This window comes from Opisthocomus hoazin, chromosome 14 (genome assembly GCF_030867145.1).
Source record: "Opisthocomus hoazin isolate bOpiHoa1 chromosome 14, bOpiHoa1.hap1, whole genome shotgun sequence".
NCBI classification, from domain to species: domain Eukaryota; kingdom Metazoa; phylum Chordata; class Aves; order Opisthocomiformes; family Opisthocomidae; genus Opisthocomus; species Opisthocomus hoazin.
This window is the reverse complement of record NC_134427.1, coordinates 11,910,540-11,931,243: the sequence shown is the minus strand read 5'-3', so window position 1 is coordinate 11,931,243 and position 20,704 is coordinate 11,910,540. Positions and strand designations below refer to the sequence as shown.

The window sequence follows — 20,704 nt, the reverse complement described above, 5'->3', positions numbered from 1 at the left end:
GGGGGGTATCGGTGCCGGCGTCCCACAGCTGCCTCCATTGCCCCGCAGAGCTGAGCCCCAGCACCCCCACGAGATGGAAATCCAGCTGCGCCCAGTGAGACATCCCCCCTGTGGGAAAAAGCCACCCTGTGCCACTCAGACAGCGAGGGTTTTTTAATAAATACTTGTTTTTTTGCACAGAAATATACGAAGTTTTACAGAATACAAACTGCAGGGACAATGACCGCGCATCAAAGACAGAGGATGCAAAGTGCCCTTCTGTCTCCCTCCGGTCTTTTCCAGGCTCTGACCCCGACACTCGCTGTCAGGTCTTCCCACAGCCCCCATTTGCTAAGGCCAAGAGGCAGAATAAAGGCCTGGGAGGGGACAGACAAGGTGCCAGTGGCTGCAAACCCTGCGCGTCCTGTCAGGAACGGCCACGCTGGGCAAACCCCAGCTCCGGGCTGAGGGCGCCGGCTGCGGGAGCATCGCCAGGACCGTGCAGGGTGCAGGCAGCCACTGGACGTACAACAGCCTTTTGGTGCTGGTGGAGAGACTGGTGCTGGGCTGGACACCAAGGGGTTGGCAGTGCTGCGAGTTTTTGCTGGTCGGTGAGCACAACCCCCTTTTTAACCCATCAGATGTGACTGAGAAAGGCCAGCCCCATCGCATGGACCCCAAAAGCAGCTGCCCAGGAAAAGGGGACGCTCTGGCTCTGCCCTGCCCTGGCACACAACCACCTGGCGGTCAGGCGCAGCAGGGTTTGGGTTCGGCCCTGCTCCCAATCCCCCGGCATCGCCAGGTCATGGTAGGAGTCAGCTCCCACCCCCGCAGCCGCCTCTGTCCGGAGGCCCGCCACGGCCACGGCCACCAAGCACCCTGCCCACCGGAGGGGCCTGGGGGACAGCAGGGTCTCACATTCCCCTCCGCCTGCTCTGGAGGACAAAGAGGCCCAAAATCAGGGGCCAGGTGTGACGGAGAGGGCTGGGGTCAGGAGAGGGGACATTTAGCCCATCCACAGTCTGCCTGTGCTGGCACCCCACCTCTGGGGCAGACACCAGACAGGCCACACTCCAGGAAAGCGGAGCATCCCCACCGCTTAAAGCCATGGGACCATCCTGGTTCGAGGTCAGAACTGACCCCATCGGCCAGCTCTGCCACAGCCAGACCTCCGCCCGCCCGGCACCCCGCAGGGGGAAAGCGGAGAGCATCAGCAAAAGGCCCTGCTACTCCAAAGTCACTTACCTCACGTACAAGACCATCACGATCCCTCTCCCTTTTCCAAAGGGATCTAGGAGATCAGAGAGCACCTCCCCGACTGCTTCTCCCTGATCTCCGGACAGCGAATATCGCTACAGGCACCAGCGGATGGACCAGGCTCCCCACTCCCACCTGGCAGCAAATCCACACAGATCTCCCCAAGCACAGAGCGTGGACACCGACTGTGGGGAAGGACAGAAATTCGCTGCACCCCTCCTGCATCTCCATCTCCTACTCAGAGCCTCGAGCAGCAAAAGGGGGCCTGGAGAGGACACGGGGTAAGGCCCAGGGAGGCAGCGAGGCCATTTTAATCATGGGAAATGTTCTGTCTACTCAAGGGGAAGTGAGGAAATCCAGTGCACCATGGGGAGACCCCCACGTTGAGCCAGAACAAGCTGCCGCTCTGCTCCGGCTGCTACAGCACTTCTGTGAGGAGGGAGTGAGGGGCAGGAGACGGCTGGCTGGCTCCGGAGCCGTCCCCGCAGCCCAGCCTCACCCCGCTCGGGGAAAGCTGGGTTTGGTTAGGAGGGTAAGGCTGTTGTGTGATGGCACCAGCTCGTACAGGTGAGACGGGCACCTGACAGGGGTCCCGGGCACAGCGAAGGGAGGGTGGGTGGGTGAGCGTGAGTGTGTGAAGAGGCAGGAGGGAGGCAGACCCGCTATTTTCCCGCAGCAGGGGCAGCGGCCACAATCTCTTCATACTTGGGCGGCGGGTCATTGTAGGAGACACTGGTCTCTTCGCCACTGCTGCTCTCCGGGTGGCCTGTCACCTCCTCGTAGGAAGGTGGAGGGGTGGCACTGGACAGTCTGGAGAGGACGGAGACCGAATGCTCCGGTGGGTAGAGGGTGCCGTCTTGCTGGGGGGAGCCACCAGCTCTGCCATCTCCAGCCACCCGGCTGCTCGCTTCTCGTTGGTACTGGGTCTCCCCTTGGCTTTGTGACCGCTCCCGGTACACCATGACCCTGGGGAGGCTGCGTCCCGTTCGGCTGGCCAGGTAACGGTTCTGGGCATAGGAAGGGCGGTGACGGGTGGCCTTTTGAAGCTGGCACCTCCAGATGATGAAGAGGGCGATGACGATCAGAAGAGCCACTCCCAAGAGGGGCACTACCACATACATAGCATCTGAGCGCTCCGTGCTGTGCCCGGGGTCCTTGACCGAGTAGACAGAGTTGGTGTAGTCCTTCCAAAACTCCATCTGTGGCAGGAACAGAGAAGCAACTGTCATGAGCTGCAGGTGGGACAAGCACCCCCTGACCACCACCAGCAATAATCACTGCCCTCCCTAGGCCCACAAAAGAGGCAGTTTTTCAGCTGTCCCCCACCGCTCTCACCAGGGCTGCCAGCATCTGAGCGGCTGTGGGAACCAACAGAAAAGCCCATGGGAACATCCCTCAACAGCAGCCAACAGCCCCCACACCCAGCAGGGAGAAATCTGGCTAACACCAACCCCAGCCTGGAGAGTCGTGGGCAACAGCCCAAACTTCCCACGCATGCTATGGCAGCGCCAGCTCGACCTGCAGCTGTGGGCAGGGTGTCCTGGCAAGGCCAAGGCGAGAGCATTGCCCGGGAAGGGAAAGACGTGCTGAAAAGCGAGGCCACAGCATGCTGCCTGCAGACAGAAGAGGAGAAAGGGAACAGGAGAGGCTGTTCCCCCTGTGCTTTGCTCCTCCATCTGCAGCTTGCTAAGGCGTAAGCCCTCACACTGGGGAGCAGGGCAGGACAAACACACCGTCTTCTCCTTGTTCTCGAACACTTCCTTGACCTCCTCATAGCTGCAAACCTCCTCAATGCACTCGCGCTCGATGGTGCCCTGCCGGATCTCCTCCAGGAAGCCGTTGGCTCGGGGAAAGCGCTTCAGGACCGAGTGGGCATTCCTGGCCCCCAAGAACACTGCAACACACAAGGCAGAGACATGCTGAGCTGGGACAACCCCACACTCGGCCTCTGCCCAGCCCAGCTTTCCCACCTGGCTTCCCACAGGATTTTGGTGATACAAGGCATCCCAAACGCCCAGGGCTGCGATTCAGTTAGCCGAACAGAGTGCCTGTGGAGGGGGAGCACAACAGAGGGGCACAGGGCTCTTGGGGTCTGCCCGGAGACATACGGCACCGGGAGCATCCTCCGGGCAGAGCAGAGATGCTAGAGACCTCAGAAGCGGCGGCTGCAAACCACACAGGGCAGCTGAAGAGGCGGAAGGCTGCAAAAAGACTTGTTTTCAACCTCCTGCCCTTGGCGGGATTTCACGTTGCTGCCCCTTTGCTGCAGGGCAAGGGAGATCCCACGGGGATCCCCGCAGAGCAGGGACACAGAGCCAGGCCTCCCTGCCAAGACACAGGGCCAGCACCAAGGCAGGCTCAGCACACAGAGCACAGGGTGCATCGTTCCACAGTGACCCCCGCATCGCCCCAGAGCCTCCACTCCCGCTCCACACCTCCACGGCCCCCCAGGAGGGCAGCCAGCTGGATGGAAGCTGGTGTCACGCAGGGTCACGCAAGCTCAGGTGGCTTCAGGGATGCTGTTCAGGTCCCAGAGAAGCCACTGCGTCTTCCCCCAGGCCCAACAAGGGCAAACATCCCCAACACGCAGGGGGTCACGAGTCAGATGCCAAAAGGGGTCTGAGCAACCTCTCCTCACACGGCATCGCGTTCTCACCCCTACTGCATTTTGGCGCAGAGGTCTCACAAACCCTCCTCTGCTCCAAAGCCTGGGAGACTCCATGTTGCCCACACTAGATCTTTCCACTGAGCATGCAGTCAGGAAGCCAGACCGGGCAGGAACAGCACCCTCCTGCCTGCGACAGACACAGCCCTTTCAAAGCGTCTCCCCCCACATTCTGCAGAAGGGAGACCTCCACGGGGTGCAGAGGGAAAGCACCTGCCAGGGCCTGCAGCAACACAGGAGAGGCAAGCAAGTTGTAGCCCAGAAAGCAGAAACTCCACGCAAACCAGGAGCCTTCCAGGATCCAAACAGCCCATGCACACATTTCGTAAGAGTGCTTCCGTCATGCAGCTCAACACACTCAGCTGCAGGCTGGCACTGTCTCCTCCCACCCAGCCACATCATGGTGCTGCTTCCCTCCAGGAAGATGAATCAGTTCAGCTGGCTGATCCGCAGACCCCTGTTTACCTCCTTCGCCCTCAGCCTCAGCCTTCCATCGGATCAACCAGATGAACCAACTCACGCTGCAGCAACATCAAGAGATGCAGGACAACGAGGCAAGGGGACAGCCGGAGTCTCCCACTAGACCAGCCTGGCTGTAACACAGAAACACTCAGTAAGGAGCTTGGTGAAGATCAAACACAACAGTTAGTGAGAAGCTACCACCTCCTCTCATTAGGAGCCTTTTACCAGAGACCTGCAGTTTTCCTTCTGCTTTACCTTCCGTGTCTCCTGCTCCTAAAACAATACAGCAAGGTATTTGTGCGAGTGAAAGTCAAGGCAGGGACAAGCTCATGGCGTAAGCAACTACTGCTGTGCTACGCCATCCCATGCTCAGAGGCACCGTGCTCGTTTTGTGCTGTGTAGGTGCATTTTCCCTCCGTGATTTATTAATGGCTTTGCTTCAGTGAGAGAGCTTGCAGAGGGCTGAACCACTGAGGTGTGAATGAAGAGCAGCATGAATGACGTGAGTCAGAGACCTTTCCTCAGAATCAACTTTATTATGCAAACCCTTTTTTCTTTTTTTAACAAGGACAATGAAAAAAGCATTTTCAAGAGGCACAGAAGGCATCTCGCAGCAGTGCGGAGACCAGCTTGCCTGGGCTTTCGCGGTCGAGGAGGGCTGTGCTGGCCGGAGAGGGAGCAGGCTGGCAGGCCGATCTTCTCTTGAGCCTTTCCAGAATGAGACGAAATTTTACAAAGACACCATCCATTCTGCAAATGTCCCATCCTTTGACGGAGAAGTCTGGCCTCACCTCCTTTGCCTCCCGCCTCGGTCAGGCTGCGGTATCGACTCTCCCCTCCTCAGCGCTTGAGTCTGAGCCTCTTTCCAACTTCCTCAGCACACCATGGAGCAACAAGCCCGGCCGCACATCTCACTGCCAGGGTTTTCCATCCCTGCGGATATCCGTCACTTGACCCCCTCTCTGCTTTGCCATGCTGAACTGGCCACTGTGGTGGGAAATAAAAACAGACACACGGGCAGGCAGGCATCACGAGCAATGTCCCGACTGATAGCATGCTGCGATGGAGCTGTGTTCCTCTCCCCACACCCAATTTCCCTCAAGGACCAAGAAATGGCAGAAGAGCAGAAACTAAATCACCACTCCCTCCCCTCTTTTACAGGGGAAGTGCAAAGAGCTCCCCTGTGCCTGGGGACTGGAGCGGGAAAACCAAGGGCCTTCAGCAAACAAGAGCCTGGCCAACTCTCGCCTCCAGCCTGGCTCCCCGCGTGACACGAGCTGAGCAGGGATCATCCACGGACCGCGGGGCAGAGGGGACTGCCCGAGGCCCAGCAGCCCCGGTACTGACCCCTGTGCCTCTCCAAGTCTCCCCACACCAGCTGGAGAACCGGTGCTCAGGCAAGACCGGAGATCGAGGCAGGGGCAGCAGGCTGGGTTCCCCGCATCCCTGCTGGGTTCCCGAGGTGCTGCTGGCCCCTGCTGGCAGCCAGGCTTGGCCGCCCACGGCTCTGCTGCCCGGCTGACGGGCACACCCGCGGCTGCTTCGTGGCAGAGGGACAGCCAGGGCTGCACGCTGCCAGGGAGCTCGCGAGGTGGACACGCTGACCACCGCATCCCGCTCCTGCACATCAGGGTCACCACGAAGGGGACTGCTTGGCAGTGGGCACTGCCACCACAGGGGACACCTCCCACCACCTGTAAGCGCTGGTGAGCCAGCGCCTGAGCCTTGGGAGGGAGAAAAGGCTGCAGTGGAGGAAGGCAGGGACCCAGCTAGGTACCCTCCTCCTTCACAGAAGATTAAAAACGCCTTCTAAAAACACTGCCTGAAGATCTCTGCTCTTCCCGCCCCCGGCACAGCACAGATAATGAAAGAAGGCATACCTGTCATCCCTGGGGTCCTCCTCCTGCCCAGCACGGCTACTGCCTCCACCTTCACAGCTGGCTCCGGCAACGCCCTCAGCAAATCCCGAGATCCCAGCCAGATCTCTACATCTCCCTGCTCACACCCGCCGTCCGCCTTGAGCTCCCATCACATCGCTGCACGCAGCCTCCGCGCAGGCTGCCCAGAAGAGCGAGGAGGGAGGGTTGAGTCCAGCTCTTCACAGACCACACGCCATCCTCCACCCTGCACCCTCACCGGTCTCAGCCCAGCTTTAGCCGCTGGCCCACCAGCCCCATCTGCCATGCGCTCCTTCAGACGCCGAGACGCAGCAAGCTCCTGGCGGGGCCGAGTTCGGCAGCTGCCCACCCAGGGGGAACGCAGAGCCCCAGTGCCACCAGCCATGCCAGCTGCCAGGCAGGGTGGCCTCCCGGATGGGCAGCTCGTGGGATGCCAGTCACGGGCCGTGAGCAGAACCGGTGCCAGGAGATGTCAGCGCAGACCAGCAACCCCCGCAGAGGGGCCGGTCAGTGCAAAGGGCCTCAGGGAGGCCTGCCTCGCACAGCGAGCTCCATGCAAACACAGAAATGCTGCAGCATGCGGGGAGTCCCGGAGAGGTCAGCCCTGCAGCACCTCCTCTTGACTCCCACCTTGCACAAGGGAGAGAGAAGCATAAGTCAGGCCGGACCTCAGACCTCATCCAGGGATAACAGCCGATGGCATCTGCTCCCCACAGAGAATAATACCCTCCCAGAAAAGCACAGGCACCCCTTCCATCAGAGGTGGCTGCCAGGCATTCCCCTTCTCTCCTCCAGCACCACTGCCACCTCTCCATCTTGACTGGGGAACACTTACTTGCCATGCTGCCTCACTCGGCTACGGGGGGCTCCTGCCTACCTGCAGGGAAGAAAACAGGAGAGTCACTGACAGCTTACATTTCACCCCCTGACGCCCAAGACCTCCGTCGCCCAGGGTCAGATCCATGCAGAGTGCTGTCTGGTGGACGCCGAGGCGTTCCCAGCCAAGCTGTGCCAAGCACCGGCGCTGCCTGCCCACTCACCGCACAGTGGGGGGACCCGAGGGGCTCAGGGGACCCTCGGCTCTCCAAGAGCCCACGGCAGGTCTCTGCCGTACTCGCGCTGCACCAGCCCAGGGAGGGCCAGGGCTCTGCCCAGGAAGCCCAGAGGGCTGCAGACAAGTGAAGTGGGAAGGGAAGAACTGGACGAAGGAGAATCCCCGTATCTCATCAGCAGATGCGATGACCTGCATGTCAGACGCTGCTGGAAGCAGCCTGGTGCTCTCCCCTTCCACAAGAGATTGATGGACAGAGGTAAAGCAGTCACCCTGTTTTAAATCCACTTCACAGCCGTGCCAGTTCTCACTTCTGCGACTCCTACCCACAATCTGCAATAAACAGGGCTGTACTGTTTTGTCCATAAAGCCTGCCATAAAGCCAGCTACACAGCAGGACAGAAAAGGATATGCATTTCCTAAAGGTTGTTGGGCCAAGCTAAGGGCAGCAGCAAGAGTAACAGAGCTCCCTGCGCACCCGCGACAACAGCTCTCCAGCTGGAAAAGCACCTTTCGTGCTTCAAAAGCAGAACTAAGCTAAACTAAACCCCACAAGAGCAAAACAAAGTCCTGCAGCAGCAGAGCACATCCCTCTCTGCTCGCAGGAGGAGTTTCACTCACTCGTTTTTCACGCTTTGCCTTCTCCCTGTGCTCAATGCCTCACCAACCAGACTATCCTGGGCACACTCTTCTCCTCTTGCCTTGTGTGACACCTTGCTGTGGCAAAGCCACCTCTCTGTCAGGAGACAGAGGGGACAGGACTAACCAGCTCCTACAGGGATTTATTGCGGATGAAGAAACAAACATGGTTAGAAACAGCAGGAACTAAACCACCTGCTGATCTTAAGTCCAGGACTTCAGCTGTTTCAGAGTGATCCCCAAATCACTCGAATCTGCTCAGCCGGAGCGAGGTCAGGGACAGCACCGTGCCGTTCACAGGGCCAGCGGGGCCAGGAATGCATTTGTTATTTCAGGTCACAGGCAGTCATCCGGATGCACGGCAGGGCCGATGCACACCGCCGCAGCAGGCACTGCCGCACCTCACCAACAGCCCCCTCCTCAGCACACCCAGCACCCCTCCCTGCCAACGCCAGGCTTCCCGCGGTCTCTGAGGTTCCTGCACCAGAAGTGGCAAGAGGCCAAGCAAGCCCGGAGCAGAAAGCAGCTTCTTTCCAACAGTTTGCGAAATTCGGATTGCAAACCGCAGTCTGGAGTTTAAGCGCGAGCGAGGGAAGGCAGCAGAGCACCAGAATTTCACAGGAGGGGTCTGCCGGCTCCTGCACCCCACGGCCCATGCCAGGAGGCTTTTTCTCAAGACACTGCACACCCAGCCCGGCTCTCTGAGGGTGCGAGAGCCGCGGAGAGGCCTCCGGATCCCTGCCGTCCCCACAGGCTGTGTCAGCTCCGAGCAGGGACCGCCGGACCTGCTTGTCTTGTCATCGGCTTTTACAAAGAGACCCAAACCCACAGGACAAAAGGACACACGGGACGGCAAACCTGCCGGTTTGCACACCAAGCCTCTGCGTCGCCCCTTGTCACAGGCATGTCCCCTCTGACAGGCAGCAGAACGGAGGCGCAGACGTAAGGATCCTCAAGCCCACGGTTGTCAGGACCCCCCGATCCAGAGCTCACAGCACACGTCAGGCAACACATTTAATGCACCAGAACATTTCATCTTCAACTTTTTTTCCCAGTGCCCGCGCCAACGCACCCAGTGTCAGCTCAGAGACGGCTCCCTCCAGCCAGCGACACGCCAGGGCCGACGTCCCAGGCGCTCATTTTTATTTCCACGCGGAAATTCCGCACCCCTCCCCGGCTGAGGGGGAAAAGCCGTGGCGGGGCAGGCGCATCCCCCACAGGAGCCGGGGGCTGGCCGGGCAGGGGGGGTCCCGGTCCCCCCCCCGCTGGCGTCCGCCTCCTCTACAAACACCCCACCGACGGGAGGTTGCCACAGCAACCGTGAGGAGGCGCGAGGGATGCGGGCGCGAGGATGCCGCAGCCGCGCGCCCGTGTCTCCCCCGGGCTCCCCCCGCCCCGCCCCGCCCCGGAGCCACCGGAGGGACCCGCGCTGCCCCCCCCCCCGCGGGATCCCGGCAGCGTCTGGGGGCTTCCGCGCCGAGACCCCGCGGGGAGAGGGGGCTGCAGCGGTTGCCGGGGGCCTCTCCCTCCCGCCGCAGCCTGCGGGTCCCGCCCGGCTCGCCGCCCCAAGCCCCGCTCCCGCTCACCCCCATCGCCCCCCGGCCTCGCCCCACAGCGGGGCCCCCCCGCAACACGCCTGCCCGCCAGCGGGAGCGAACAGCTCAGCGGGGCTTCCGCCACCACCCCCGGCCGCCGGCCCCCCGCCGCCCGCAGCCCCCCGCCACCGGCCCCGCGGCCCCCGACCCTCCCACAGCTGCCACCGCCCTGCCCGCACCTCATGGCGGCCTCGCGCCCCGCCGCAGCCGCTCCCTCCCGCCGGCGGGGACGGGAAAGCCACGCCCCCGCCCGCCTCGCCCCCAATCGAGCCCCGCGCAGCCAGCGCGCCCCGCCTCCCGCCTCCCGCCGCTGCAATAGGAACGCGCAGCGGGGGAGTGGGCGGGGCCACGCGCTCCTCCCCCGACCCGACAGGGACCGGTAGCCAATGAGAGTGCGCTGCGGCCGCCGGGAGGTGCCGCAGTGGCTGCTGGGAGCCGTAGTCCCCCGCCCGGCGCGGTCACGGCCCCGCGACCACAGCGAGGGCCTGGGGCCGGGCCGCGCCGCCCCGTGGCCCGCTGGGCTCTGTGCCGCTGCCCGCCCGCTCGCTGCCCGCGGGCCGGGCTCCCGCCTGCCTCCGTGCTGCCGCCGGGCCCGCCCTCACGCCGGGCTGCCGGGGCTGCCTGCCTGCGGCCGGGGGCCTGCCGCCACGTCCCCTGCCGCCGCCTCCTCCTCCTCCTCTTCGTCCTCGTCCTCCTCCTCCTCCTCGCTGCCCGAGTCCTCGTAGAGGCAGAGCGTGGCCTGAACCGGGAAGCTCTCCAGCAGGCGCTGCCCCGCGCCGTACAGATAGTCAAAGCACTTGGACCTGGGCCAGAGCAGCCTGCGTGGGGAGAGCCGGGCTGAGACCCCCGCCTGCCCGCTGCCCCCCGGCCCGGCCGCGGCGCCGGCAGCAGGCACGCACCTGACGGGGTGCTGGAAGGACGCCAGCGTTTTGTCCGGGCCGCCGTGCCCCGCCGCCTCCCGAGCCGCCGCCTGAGGAGACACAGCGCGCTGGGACCTGCCCGGGCGCTGCTCCCGGCGTGGCGGCAGCAGGGCGGGCGGGACCCCGGCTGGCAGCGAGGGCAGGGACCCGCTCTGCCGTTGGCGGGGCGATGCCGCAGGGACCCCTCCCGGGTCAGCCTGCGCCGAAGCCAGCTTCTCCCCCTCCTCTGCCCCGGGGTGAGGTCCCCGCGCCCCCGCCAAAGAAGCTGGCGGCCGCCCCGCTCCCCGACAGGCTTTCTGCCGGTGTAATCCCCCCCTCCCCATGCTCAGAACTCGTGCCCAGCGCCCCGCTAACCCCCTGAGGAATGCCCGCAGCGGGGGAGCCCGCCCAGCGCTGGCTGGCGGGGCAGAGGGGGGAGGCCCCGGGGCAGGCGGGCACGCTGCTGCCGTGCGGCCGTGCCGGGGTGGAGGAGTCTGGGCGAGAGGGTTGGTGTCTGCCAAAAAGGGACCCCAGCCCTGCCAGTGGGAAACTGGGGGGGACGGGGACCCAGCAGGGAGTGCAAAACTCACGGTGTCCGTCTGCTCCCTTCGCTGCCCGGTTCCCTCCTCCGCCCGGGGCAGCCACGGTCTCCAGAGAGGCAGGGATCTGGGTGCCAAGAGCAGGTTCAGCGTGACGGCACCCACCCTGGCCCGCTCCCACCTTGCCTTGCCCCCCCACCCGCACAGCCACGCACCCCCAGCCCCACAGTCTCACCCACCCAGCTCAGCCCCTGCCCGGGTGCGTGGCTGGGGTGCTGGGCACATGCAGCTGCACTCGCACGGCCTCAGTGCTCCTCGCCCTGCTCCAGCACCCTGGGAGCCCCCAGCACTGCTCCCCGGGCTCTGCACCCTCCCCCCCCACCGTGGCCACCACGATCAGAGGGGTCCCCATGACAGCAGGGAGCCGCACAGCCTTCACACAAATCCAGCCGGAGCCTCCCCCATCCCCCGCACCCCAGCCCTCCCCACCCTCCCCGGTTCCCCCAGGCTGCGCAGCACCCAGGTACCTTCCCCCCTGCCCCGGCCCCGGGGCTGGGCAAGCACTGGCCACAGGCACCCGGAGCCTGTGGGGAGGCAGGCAACAGGCAGCAGCTTCCATGGTGGCAGGCAACAGTGTCCCCTCAATGCTGCAGACCCTCAGCAAGGACACCTTTATAGCCCTGCCCCGGCCAGTGACTCACAGATTCTTTGGGGCAGGGCAAGGGCAGGGGAGTGAGGGGCTAGGGGTGCGGGGACAGCGATCCCTGGGGTGTGAAATTTGTCCCAGTTGTGTAAACAGAGGGTTGGGGGGAGGCTGGGGGCGGAGGGGCTGCGATCTCTGGTGGAAAAGCAAAACACAGAAGGGAAAAGTTAGACACCATTTGTGAGAAAATCCCCAGGGGGGAACAGGGGAGGGCAAAGACAATTAACAAGGATGATTAAATGCTCTTTGTAGCCATTTGCATAAGGAAAGGGAGATGTGGGAAAGGGATGGGGAGTGCTGAGGTAGCATGGTGGTCATGGGATGGGGACAGCGCAATGGCCGTGTGGCGGGACAGCCTGATGGCCATGCCATGGGGACGGTGTGGTGGGCTTGTGGTGGGGACAGTGCCGTGGGCATGATGAGGACAGCGTGATGGGCATGTCATGGGCTGCAGCGGTGGGAAGCACAGAGCAACCAGCAGGCAGATGATGGGATGCTCAAGAGATGGGGGGCGGGGAGGGAGATGGACGGCAGGAGTGGACCCCAGGTGCAGGCAGGGCAGTGGTCCTGCTCAGGCATCCATGGCCCCTGATCGGATCACCCCAGGGAGCTGCCACACACTTGCCCATGCTCCCTGCCCTCTCTTTTGGCTTTTTGTGATGTGGACCATAACGGGAGGTACAGAAAAGCTTCTCAATATGAGGGTGCAAGGCTCACCCCCTGCCCCCAGCACTGCCACACGTCCAGTCCTTGCCTGCGCACTCGAGGCAAGGTGCTGCGGGCAAACAGGTCACCTCCCGCTCCAGGGAGGGTTTCAGCCTGGGACAAGGAAAGAAAATAGCAAATGGTCCCTGCCATAGCTCTGCTATCAGCATCCAAACACCCCTGTCCAAATGCCGGCAGGACCCTGCTCAGCTCTGAGCACAATTTGTCACCCTGCCGCTCTCCATCTGCAGCAGCCGGCGAGCAGGAGGGGGCACGGGGCCAGCGCAGGCCTCATTACCGGCTCCATTTGCTCCTCATTTGGGCCAGGAGTCTTACAACAACAACAAACCCCGTGGAGGACAAGCAGGGCCAGGAGCAGCAAACCGTGGGCACGGGGATTTCAACTCGCTGGCGTTTCACTGCCCCTCCGGCCCCAGCACAGGCAGTGCAGCCTGAAGCGGACACATGGACGGTGGCACACAGTCACCCGCTGGCCGCCGAGGCTGGCCAGAAAGATGACAGCAAGCCACAGACCTGAGCCACATAGGCAAACCTACCCTGATAATTAATAGACAATGAGCAAAATGAGGTAGTCTTTCCTGACGCTGAAAGGGTTTAATTCTGAGCTGCAGTAAGCCTCTGATCCAGGCTGAGATTTGCAGGTGGATTTTGCAAAGCTGTAGCTAAAAAATTCACAGCCCCTGATCCCCCGGGCCAGGGCCCCGGCCGCTCGCCCTGCCCCCACCAGCCACCTCCAGTCCCCGGTGACCCCCGGCCACGGCCTCCCTCGGTCCCGCACCACGTCCCCAGCCATCTCAGTAAGTACCGCAGAGCTCCGGCATGACCCTCCTGTGCCTTTTTGCTGGCACCCCGAGCACCCCAGGCGTTTCTCCTGCAGCAGCACCCCTGAGGTGGAGCGGGAGGTTTCGGTTAGCGCACAGGAAAGGAGACAGAAGGCTGGGAGGCTTTGGTACCGAGCATTTGCAGTGCCGGCGGGGTGACAGGGAGAGGAGTGGAGGTGCTGTGTGGTGGCGGCACTCTCGGCCGGGAGCATTCCCAGGGCAAGAGACCGCCAGCCACGGTGTTGGCACAGTTGTGGTGTGGGCTCAGTCCGGTTTCGCAAGACGCCATGGAAGGGGGAATTTTGAAACAAGGCAGAGAGAAAGCAAACCAGCCCTCGCTATCGCCTCTGCCAAACCCTCCCCATCCGCACCCAGGGCTGCGGGCAGGAGACAGCACCAGCAGAAACCCCGCGCTGACGGCAGCGAGCGTGAGCTGCACCCCAGTGCGCTCAGCCCGGAGAGGGGTGGGTCACCCCGCTCGGGCGGGTGCTCTGGAGAAGCATCCCCAAGGTGCTGCCAGCGTGCTGACGTAATTCTGCCCTCCGTGGACCTCTGGGCAGGCGTCACTGTCACATGCATCCCTCTTCACTGTCATCCCCAGCGGCACAGAAAGGCCGATAGCCGTGGTTTCACCTCAGGCGGGCACATCCCGTTGTCCTGCTGGAGCCTCGGGGTGGTGGTGGGTGGCTGCCGATGCCTTGGGTGAGCCCCACACAGATGGAGATGAGGCGCAATCCCCCTTCCTTGGCTGGGGGAGCCTCAGGGCCACCGCCTGAAATCATCTCTGGCAGGTCCCAAATAGCGTGGCACAGCTGTAGCTTTTTGGCTTCCTTGGCTTGGGACACCACAGAAAACAAGGGACCCCCAGGAAGGCAGCAGGCACTTTTCCCTCACCAGCGGCCGGCTCTCCATCCCTGCCCGCAGCCCCGGCACAAGGGAGGGCTTTGGCGTCCTTCCCGGGCAGTGCTGCTCTCCCTCTGAAGTCTGGCCGGGGAGATAGCGGAGGTGAAAGGGCGCTTGGCGCTCCTCCACAGGCTTGGGTCAATCGTTAATCGGGGAGGGATTGCTTTCCACTCACAGGTAACCTTTCCTCCCCCCCAGCTCCCACCCACACACCGGTGCCCGCACAAAACCAGCACCCCCGGGAGCGGGGTGGAGCTGCGGCGCAGCGAGCGGAGCAGGCGGCAGGGCCATGGGAAGGTGAGCGCGCGGGAGCGAGCTGCCGGCGAGCTGGGCAAGAAGCCGTGAGCCCCAGGGAGGTGACAGCCAGCCCCCACCATGGTCTCCATGGGGCTCCAGCTGCTGGGCTATGCCATGGCCGTGATGGGCTACATCGGCACCCTGACGACCACGCTGCTGCCCAGCTGGAAGACCAGCTCCTACATCGGCGCCAGCATCGTGACAGCGGTGAGCTTCACCAAGGGGCTGTGGATGGAGTGTGCCACGTACAGCACGGGCATCACCCAGTGCGACATCTACAGCTCCCTGCTCAGCCTGCCCACCGACATCCAGGCGGCCCAAGCCCTGATGGTGAGCTCCTGCGCCGTCTCCTCCCTCGCCTGCCTCCTCACCGTCGTGGGCATGAGGTGCACCGTCTTCAAACAGGGCTCGCCGGGCAAGGACTGGGTGGCAGTGGTGGGCGGCATAGTCTTCGTCCTCGGGGGGCTGCTCTGCTTCATCCCACTGGTGTGGAACATCCACGTGGTACTGCAAGATTTCCACAACCCTGTCCTCCCTGACAGCACGAAGTTTGAGCTTGGGGAGGCGCTTTACCTGGGCATCATCTCCTCCCTCCTCACCCTCGTCGGTGGCTTCATCCTCTGCACCTCCTGCCCTGCCCGGGACCGAACGGCCACCTACAGAAGCACCTACAAGCCCCAGCTGCTGGCAGGCAAGATTCCCCAGCCCTCCGTCAGCCAGACGCAGAAGACCAAGAGCGACCTCAACTACAACCTGACAGGATACGTGTAGTGGCCGCAGGTGGGAACCGGGCTGACACCTCTCCCAGCTCACCAGAGCATCCAGGCTGGCACCGAGGGAGTGCAGCGAGACCAGAGGACACAGCGGCATCTCCCGTGTTCAGCCCTCTCGCTCACAGGCTTGACCCCGCTCTCTCCCCAGGGATCCTGAGAGCCTTACAACTGCTCGGAGATCCCAGCTGGTGGCTTACATCGGTGAAGGACCCTGAATCCGGCTTCTGTTCCCTCCTCCGTGCTGCAGGACCCAAGGCTGCAGCTCCAGCGAGCCTGCCTGGATGCGGGTGGGTGGGTTTGTGCCCCGAGGGACCAGCCTGCTGACCGCAGAGATATCCCAGGGGGCTCAGGGCATCCGCACGGGTCCAGAGTCGCTGCCGGGGGGGGCTGAGTGCTGGTTGCAAACTGATGTTGCAATAAATCTGTGTTTCTAACCGGGTTGTGGCTGAGCTTTCCTCTGGCACGCAGGGACCATGACAGTTGCCCTGGCACGGTGGGCTGTGGTGGGGACCATGCTCGCCCACCTGGCAGGTCCATAGTGCAGGGTGTGATCCTGGCCCTTGCTCTGCCCTGTCCCCACCCCACCCCGTGGCTGTGCCACCCAGGAGCCCAGGCAGGTGGGAGCGCTCTCGGGGGGGCAGGGAGGTCACTCCCCTGCGCAGTTTGTCCCCAGCACCGTGTGGGGAGGTTGCCATGTGCCACCACTGTGAGGGTGCCAGTGGGGGCAAGCGCGGCTCCCCAGGGGCTAACGGCAGGCAATGCCCACCCCCAGCCCTGCTCGCTTCTGAGGGCGCAGGTGTCACTGGGACTGGGGTGCCCTCAGGGGGATTCACTGTCCCGGGGGGCACGTGGCACACCAGGGTCCCCAGGCAGGGAGGAGAGCCCCAGCATCACTGCGTCTGCTTCCCACGACACTGTGAGCAACGGCACCCAGGAGGCAACATGGTCCCGAGCCCCCGAGGCAGCCCTCGGCCACGGCAGAGGCTGAGCCCCCCAACACAGCTGCCGAGGGGTCTCGCAGGTGGGTCCTGAGCCTGGGGGTCCTTGCAGGGGCGGTTTGGGGAGGAAAAAAGCCACCAGTGAGACATCAGTAAGCCGCAAGGGATAAGCAGGCAGGGGTCAAGACTGCTCCACGCAACCCTTCAGCAGCGGTGGGCCACGATGCGTGGTTGCAGCCCTGCGCAGCAGCAGCAGCGTGACAGCTCGCACGGGCTGCCGGTGGCACCGGGCAACCCCGCCAGGCACGAGCCAGGGCATGGCCGGAGGAGAGGAGGCACAGGCAGCCCAGCCCCTCAGCCCACCGAGGAGCGAGAACATTTTAACCACTGTGCCCCCTCTGACGTCCCACTGCTAATGGAAGAGAACCCCTGCGCTGCCGTAACACAGCACAGGGCTGCCCAGGGACCCCCTTGTCCTAGATCCCTCTCCCCCAGGGAGCAGGAGGCCTTAGTCTACCTGCTCGCCCCTCATCAAGCAATTTAGATTAGGTCCCAGGGAGGAAGGGACCCCATTCCCCACTCAGATGTCACCACCATTACCCTTGCACCACTGAAATCCTGTTTGCCATGGGATTTATACGTTCCTGATAACAGCGAGTCACACTTTCTCCACTCCTCACCGAGCAAGGTGCCACCTGGGGACCCATCGCCAGGGTGACGCTCGCTGGAGGGAACCAGGGTGGGTTTCAAGGCAAAGGCCAGTCACCACCTTTCCATGGTCAAGGGACAAAGCACCGCCTCAGCCCTGGGCCACCTGAGTTACTGCTGCCCTGGGGAAGAGAGAGCCCTGGGTGCAGGGGATGGAAAGCGCGCAAGGGGCTTAACCTGCAGGCTGCAGCCCCCCAGGAGATGCTGAGAGTTCACTTAAGTCCTTCAGCCATAAATGTTTTGGTTTTGGGCAGCTGATGCAGAGAGGAGGCGAGAAAATAGTTGGTACGAGAGGTCATTCCTCCGCAGAGGAGGAATTTCTGGGCGCCGTGTCCTCGCCCCTCACCTCCCACCCGGGCTGCGGGGCTGGGCAGCGCTGCCTGCGTCTGTGGGCAGGGGCTCCACTAATTAAACAAAGGGGCATTTGAAACACCCGATCCAGAGTTCGATTGCTGCTGGGTTTATTAACACTAATTCATGCAGCAGAAGGGAAGATTTCTGGTTTTAGAGGAGTCAGCGTTTGCACAGCTTCCTCCCAAAGAAGAGAGGCAGCCGGCGCAGGCAAGGGCAGGCAGAGCGAGGAGCTCAGGCACAGAAACACCCGTGGTTTGGACAGGTGAGCGCAGGTCAGCGGCACTGCCAGGTGCCCCAAATTCCCCAGCAGCCCCTCGGGTTTCTTTCTCACTTGTGCAACACCAGACCCCGGTTCCGTGGGTGCAGCATGCCGGCTTCAGCGGCGGCACAGCAGGAGAGGAGCTGATGAGCATCACACTGAGCAGGGGGCAAGCCTTCCCCCAGCCCCCCGTGCCTCTGCCTTGCCGAGGGGGGAGAGCCTGCATTAGGCATGGGGTGACTCAGGGAGGGGAAGGTTTCTCCCTCCAGCTTTCCTGGCCTTTAACTTGAACACGTCCAAAGACGCAAAACTTGGCTACAGGGCAAGTTGGAAAGGATTTCCCACTGCTTCAGCAGCAGAGCGGAGGATGGGGAAGGGAAGGACACCGACTGCACAAATGCAGTGGTGGTGGTTACCTCTGCCTCGTGTGACAGCCACGTTCCCCAATCTCTGCCTCGCTTGATAGCCACGTTCCCCGTTATTGACAAGCCAGGTCCTCAAGGGCAGGCTGGATTTGGCCCAGCCCAGGGCCAGAGAGGACAGGAGCCTGGACTGCCCCAGGAGCCAGCTCTGCCGATGGCAAGCGTGAGCGAAGCGACGGAGCTGAGCCAGCCAGCGTGGTGCAGAGCCAGCCCCTCGGCTCGCCTCTTGCCCCTCACCAGCTCAGTGGGAAAAGCTGAGGGTGCTCCGGCTTTTCCCACAGGAAAGCCACAGCTGAGAACAGGAGCAGGATGCGAGGGGGACGGGCAGCCGAGGGGGAGCAGAGGAGGGGTGGGAAGAGGGCTGGGTAGGGAATGGCTCGCTCCTCCGAGCTCCTGGGCTGGAGCCCTCACCTTGCAGGACAGCACGGCGGAGCAGGGGGCCTTGCAGCCCCTCGCTGGAGGGCCAAGCTGCCATGACTAATAACCCGTCATAAGGAAACAAGTCCTTCGCCTCTTCTTCTTGCTCTGGATGGTGCCTCAGATGAAGAAAGGGGGCAATAAAATATTAACATGCCCTTATCTTCAAAAGCAATAGAGGTACTATAAATGCCAAGCACACCCAAACCCGCAGCTGCACCTGGGCCAGGGGCTGCAACCTCATCGGATGGTCGTGAGAAGCATGCAAAAAGTTACTTCTTCCAAAGAGGGAATGACACATGCTCGTCACCAAGGACCTCTCAGCCAGCCCTTGCCCACCGAGCACCCCCACCTGCCGCAGCGCTGGTGATGCCCTGGCCGAATCAGCGTCCTGCTCCCCTGGCCCAGCAGCACCCGGCCGCTGCTCCATGCAAGCGAAGCCTCTTCTCGTGCAGAGCACTGGGTAGGGATGCCCGGGGGGGGCAAAAGAGCACAGGTTTGTCCCAGACCCAGCCAGATCCCACGCCTCCTGCCTCCCTGGAGCCCTCCAGGCAAGCAGAGCTTAGCACCTTCTGGCATCCCCGACCTGCCTCTTGTTCCTGCCTAGCACAGCTGATCTGAAGCAGCAGCAAATAATCCACAAAAGCTCTTTGAGGAGTATCAGGCCAGGTGCTGGGAGAGCCTAGGAAGTGCTCAGATAGGAGAGGCAAGAGGGGAAAGAACATTCAGGCCAAGTTCCTGGTGGGCTGAGGCACTTGGAAAGAGCCTCCACATTCCTCCACCCTCCTCCCAGCCATGGCACACTCCCAGCTGCCTCCCACGCCATGCCGGAGCTTCCCGGCCCCTTGGCAAGCCAGGGCTGACATGGAAGAGGACAAACATTTCCTACCCATGGTGTTACAGCAGCCTTTTCAGGAGCAGCAGAGGATGTGCTATGGAGAGGTGCTGCTCTCAGGCACTTCAAATCCTGACTCCCAGGCTGGGCTAAGCAACAGCTCAAGTCATGGACTGTGCTAGTGGGAACGGGAGATGCACCCCACACCCCAGCCATGCCCCAGGCACCAGCTGATGTCCCCGCTGGTGGCCATGCTCTAGCCCAGGAAACAGCCTCATGGTTTCACCTCAGGGCATCCATGATGCTTGGCTGGCAATTGCATTCACACTACCTCCAAAGGTTTCCTGCCCTCCCAAAACCTTGGGGGTGGCCTCATCTGGAGTCACACAGCCAGGACACTGCCTAGAGACCGTTCGTGCCTGGCTCTTCTGGTTTTAGTGGGAGACATTGCAATGGAGGTGAGGAGTAGCGAGAATCCATCTCCTTTTCGGAAAACACCTTCAGTCGGAGGAAAAGCCTGTCCACAAACTCACGGCTTTCCACAGCCTCCTGGAAGAGACTTGTTGAAAGGCGTTTTACAGGATCTTTTGGTCTTCAAATAAAGATATGAGGGAAACAGGGTGGAATGAACTCCATGGCACTGCAGGGGACAGAGGCCCTTGGGTGCACCAGAGGAGATTGCTAGAAAGCACCAGGAATGATTAGGTTTGAGCAACAGCTCAGGAATCTATCAGGAGAGTTATAAAAAGTGTTTATCTCTGAAAGCCATGATACCTGTGAAGGGGACACAGAGGTCTGATCTTCCAGGCATTACATTAACATCACAACAAAATTTTTCTGTAATTCAAGTATAATCTATGCTAGAGGAACTTCAGGTAAACAATCTCAGCAAACCTAGCTTACATACCATCTGTAGCAGCAAGAGCAGGCTTTATCAGTAGAACCTACATCAGTTCAGCCAGCAAAATAACCTTTAACAGCAAGACACACTTTTATAGTGGTGTAAACACAAGATCCTGCAGGGATTTTATAGAAATATCAGTAAAAACAGACTCCATCTCCAGCCAAAATGTGCCCTGGAAGAACTGGCCTAGAAAATTGAAGAAAAATTGTCCTGCACCCTTGGCAGCTCCACTGCTGACTGACGGCTAAACAGCACTGCACTGCATAGACGAGATGAAGACCAGAGGATCCCAAACACCTTTACATGGACAAACTGAGCTGCAACCACACTAGCCAGTCTGCAGAGTCATCCCAAGCAATCCAGTCTACCAGCCTGTCTTCTGCACCCTTGGGGTACACTTGAGGGCACCAATATTTCGGCAGCTGCTAACCTAGGTTCATACCTAGAAAATGCTCAAACCCCAGAGACAGCTGAGCCAAGCTCTCTGCTGTGCGCCAGGAGCCTGGGAGAAACAACAAGTCACCCTGTAGCAGAGAAACCAGGGAGGCTTCACTGGCTCTGGGGTTGTGCCTCATCTCCGATCCAGATTTCAGAGGAAGGGTGTGCTTTGATGAAGCTTTTCCCACACCGGAGAACTAATCTGTCCTCAAGGCAGGTGCC

At 61.8% G+C, this 20,704-nt stretch overlaps 2 protein-coding genes across 5 annotated transcripts in view; one reads left to right on the top strand and one right to left on the bottom strand.

Moving 5' to 3' along the window:
- Positions 1-147: 147 nt before the first annotated feature.
- The window catches only part of PRRG3 (proline rich and Gla domain 3), a 109,186-nt gene continuing 88,629 nt past the window's right edge, over positions 148-20,704 (bottom strand). Inside the window, exons 1-4 of one of the 4 annotated variants that reach the window (XM_075435851.1) lie at positions 9,726-9,807; positions 7,097-7,138; positions 2,970-3,130; positions 148-2,435 (exon numbers count right to left, since the gene is read on the bottom strand). In XM_075435851.1, coding sequence (XP_075291966.1) covers positions 1,899-2,435; positions 2,970-3,130; positions 7,097-7,103 — 705 coding nt within the window. In that variant the 5' untranslated portion in view covers positions 7,104-7,138; positions 9,726-9,807 and the 3' untranslated portion in view covers positions 148-1,898. The other 3 variants (XR_012765537.1, XR_012765538.1, XM_075435852.1) reach the window with 3 other exon arrangements.
- CLDN2 (claudin 2) lies at positions 14,358-15,641 on the top strand. Its single transcript, XM_009934655.2, has one exon. The coding sequence runs from the start codon at positions 14,513-14,515 to the stop codon at positions 15,203-15,205; it is 693 nt and encodes a 230-aa protein (XP_009932957.1). The 5' UTR covers positions 14,358-14,512; the 3' UTR covers positions 15,206-15,641.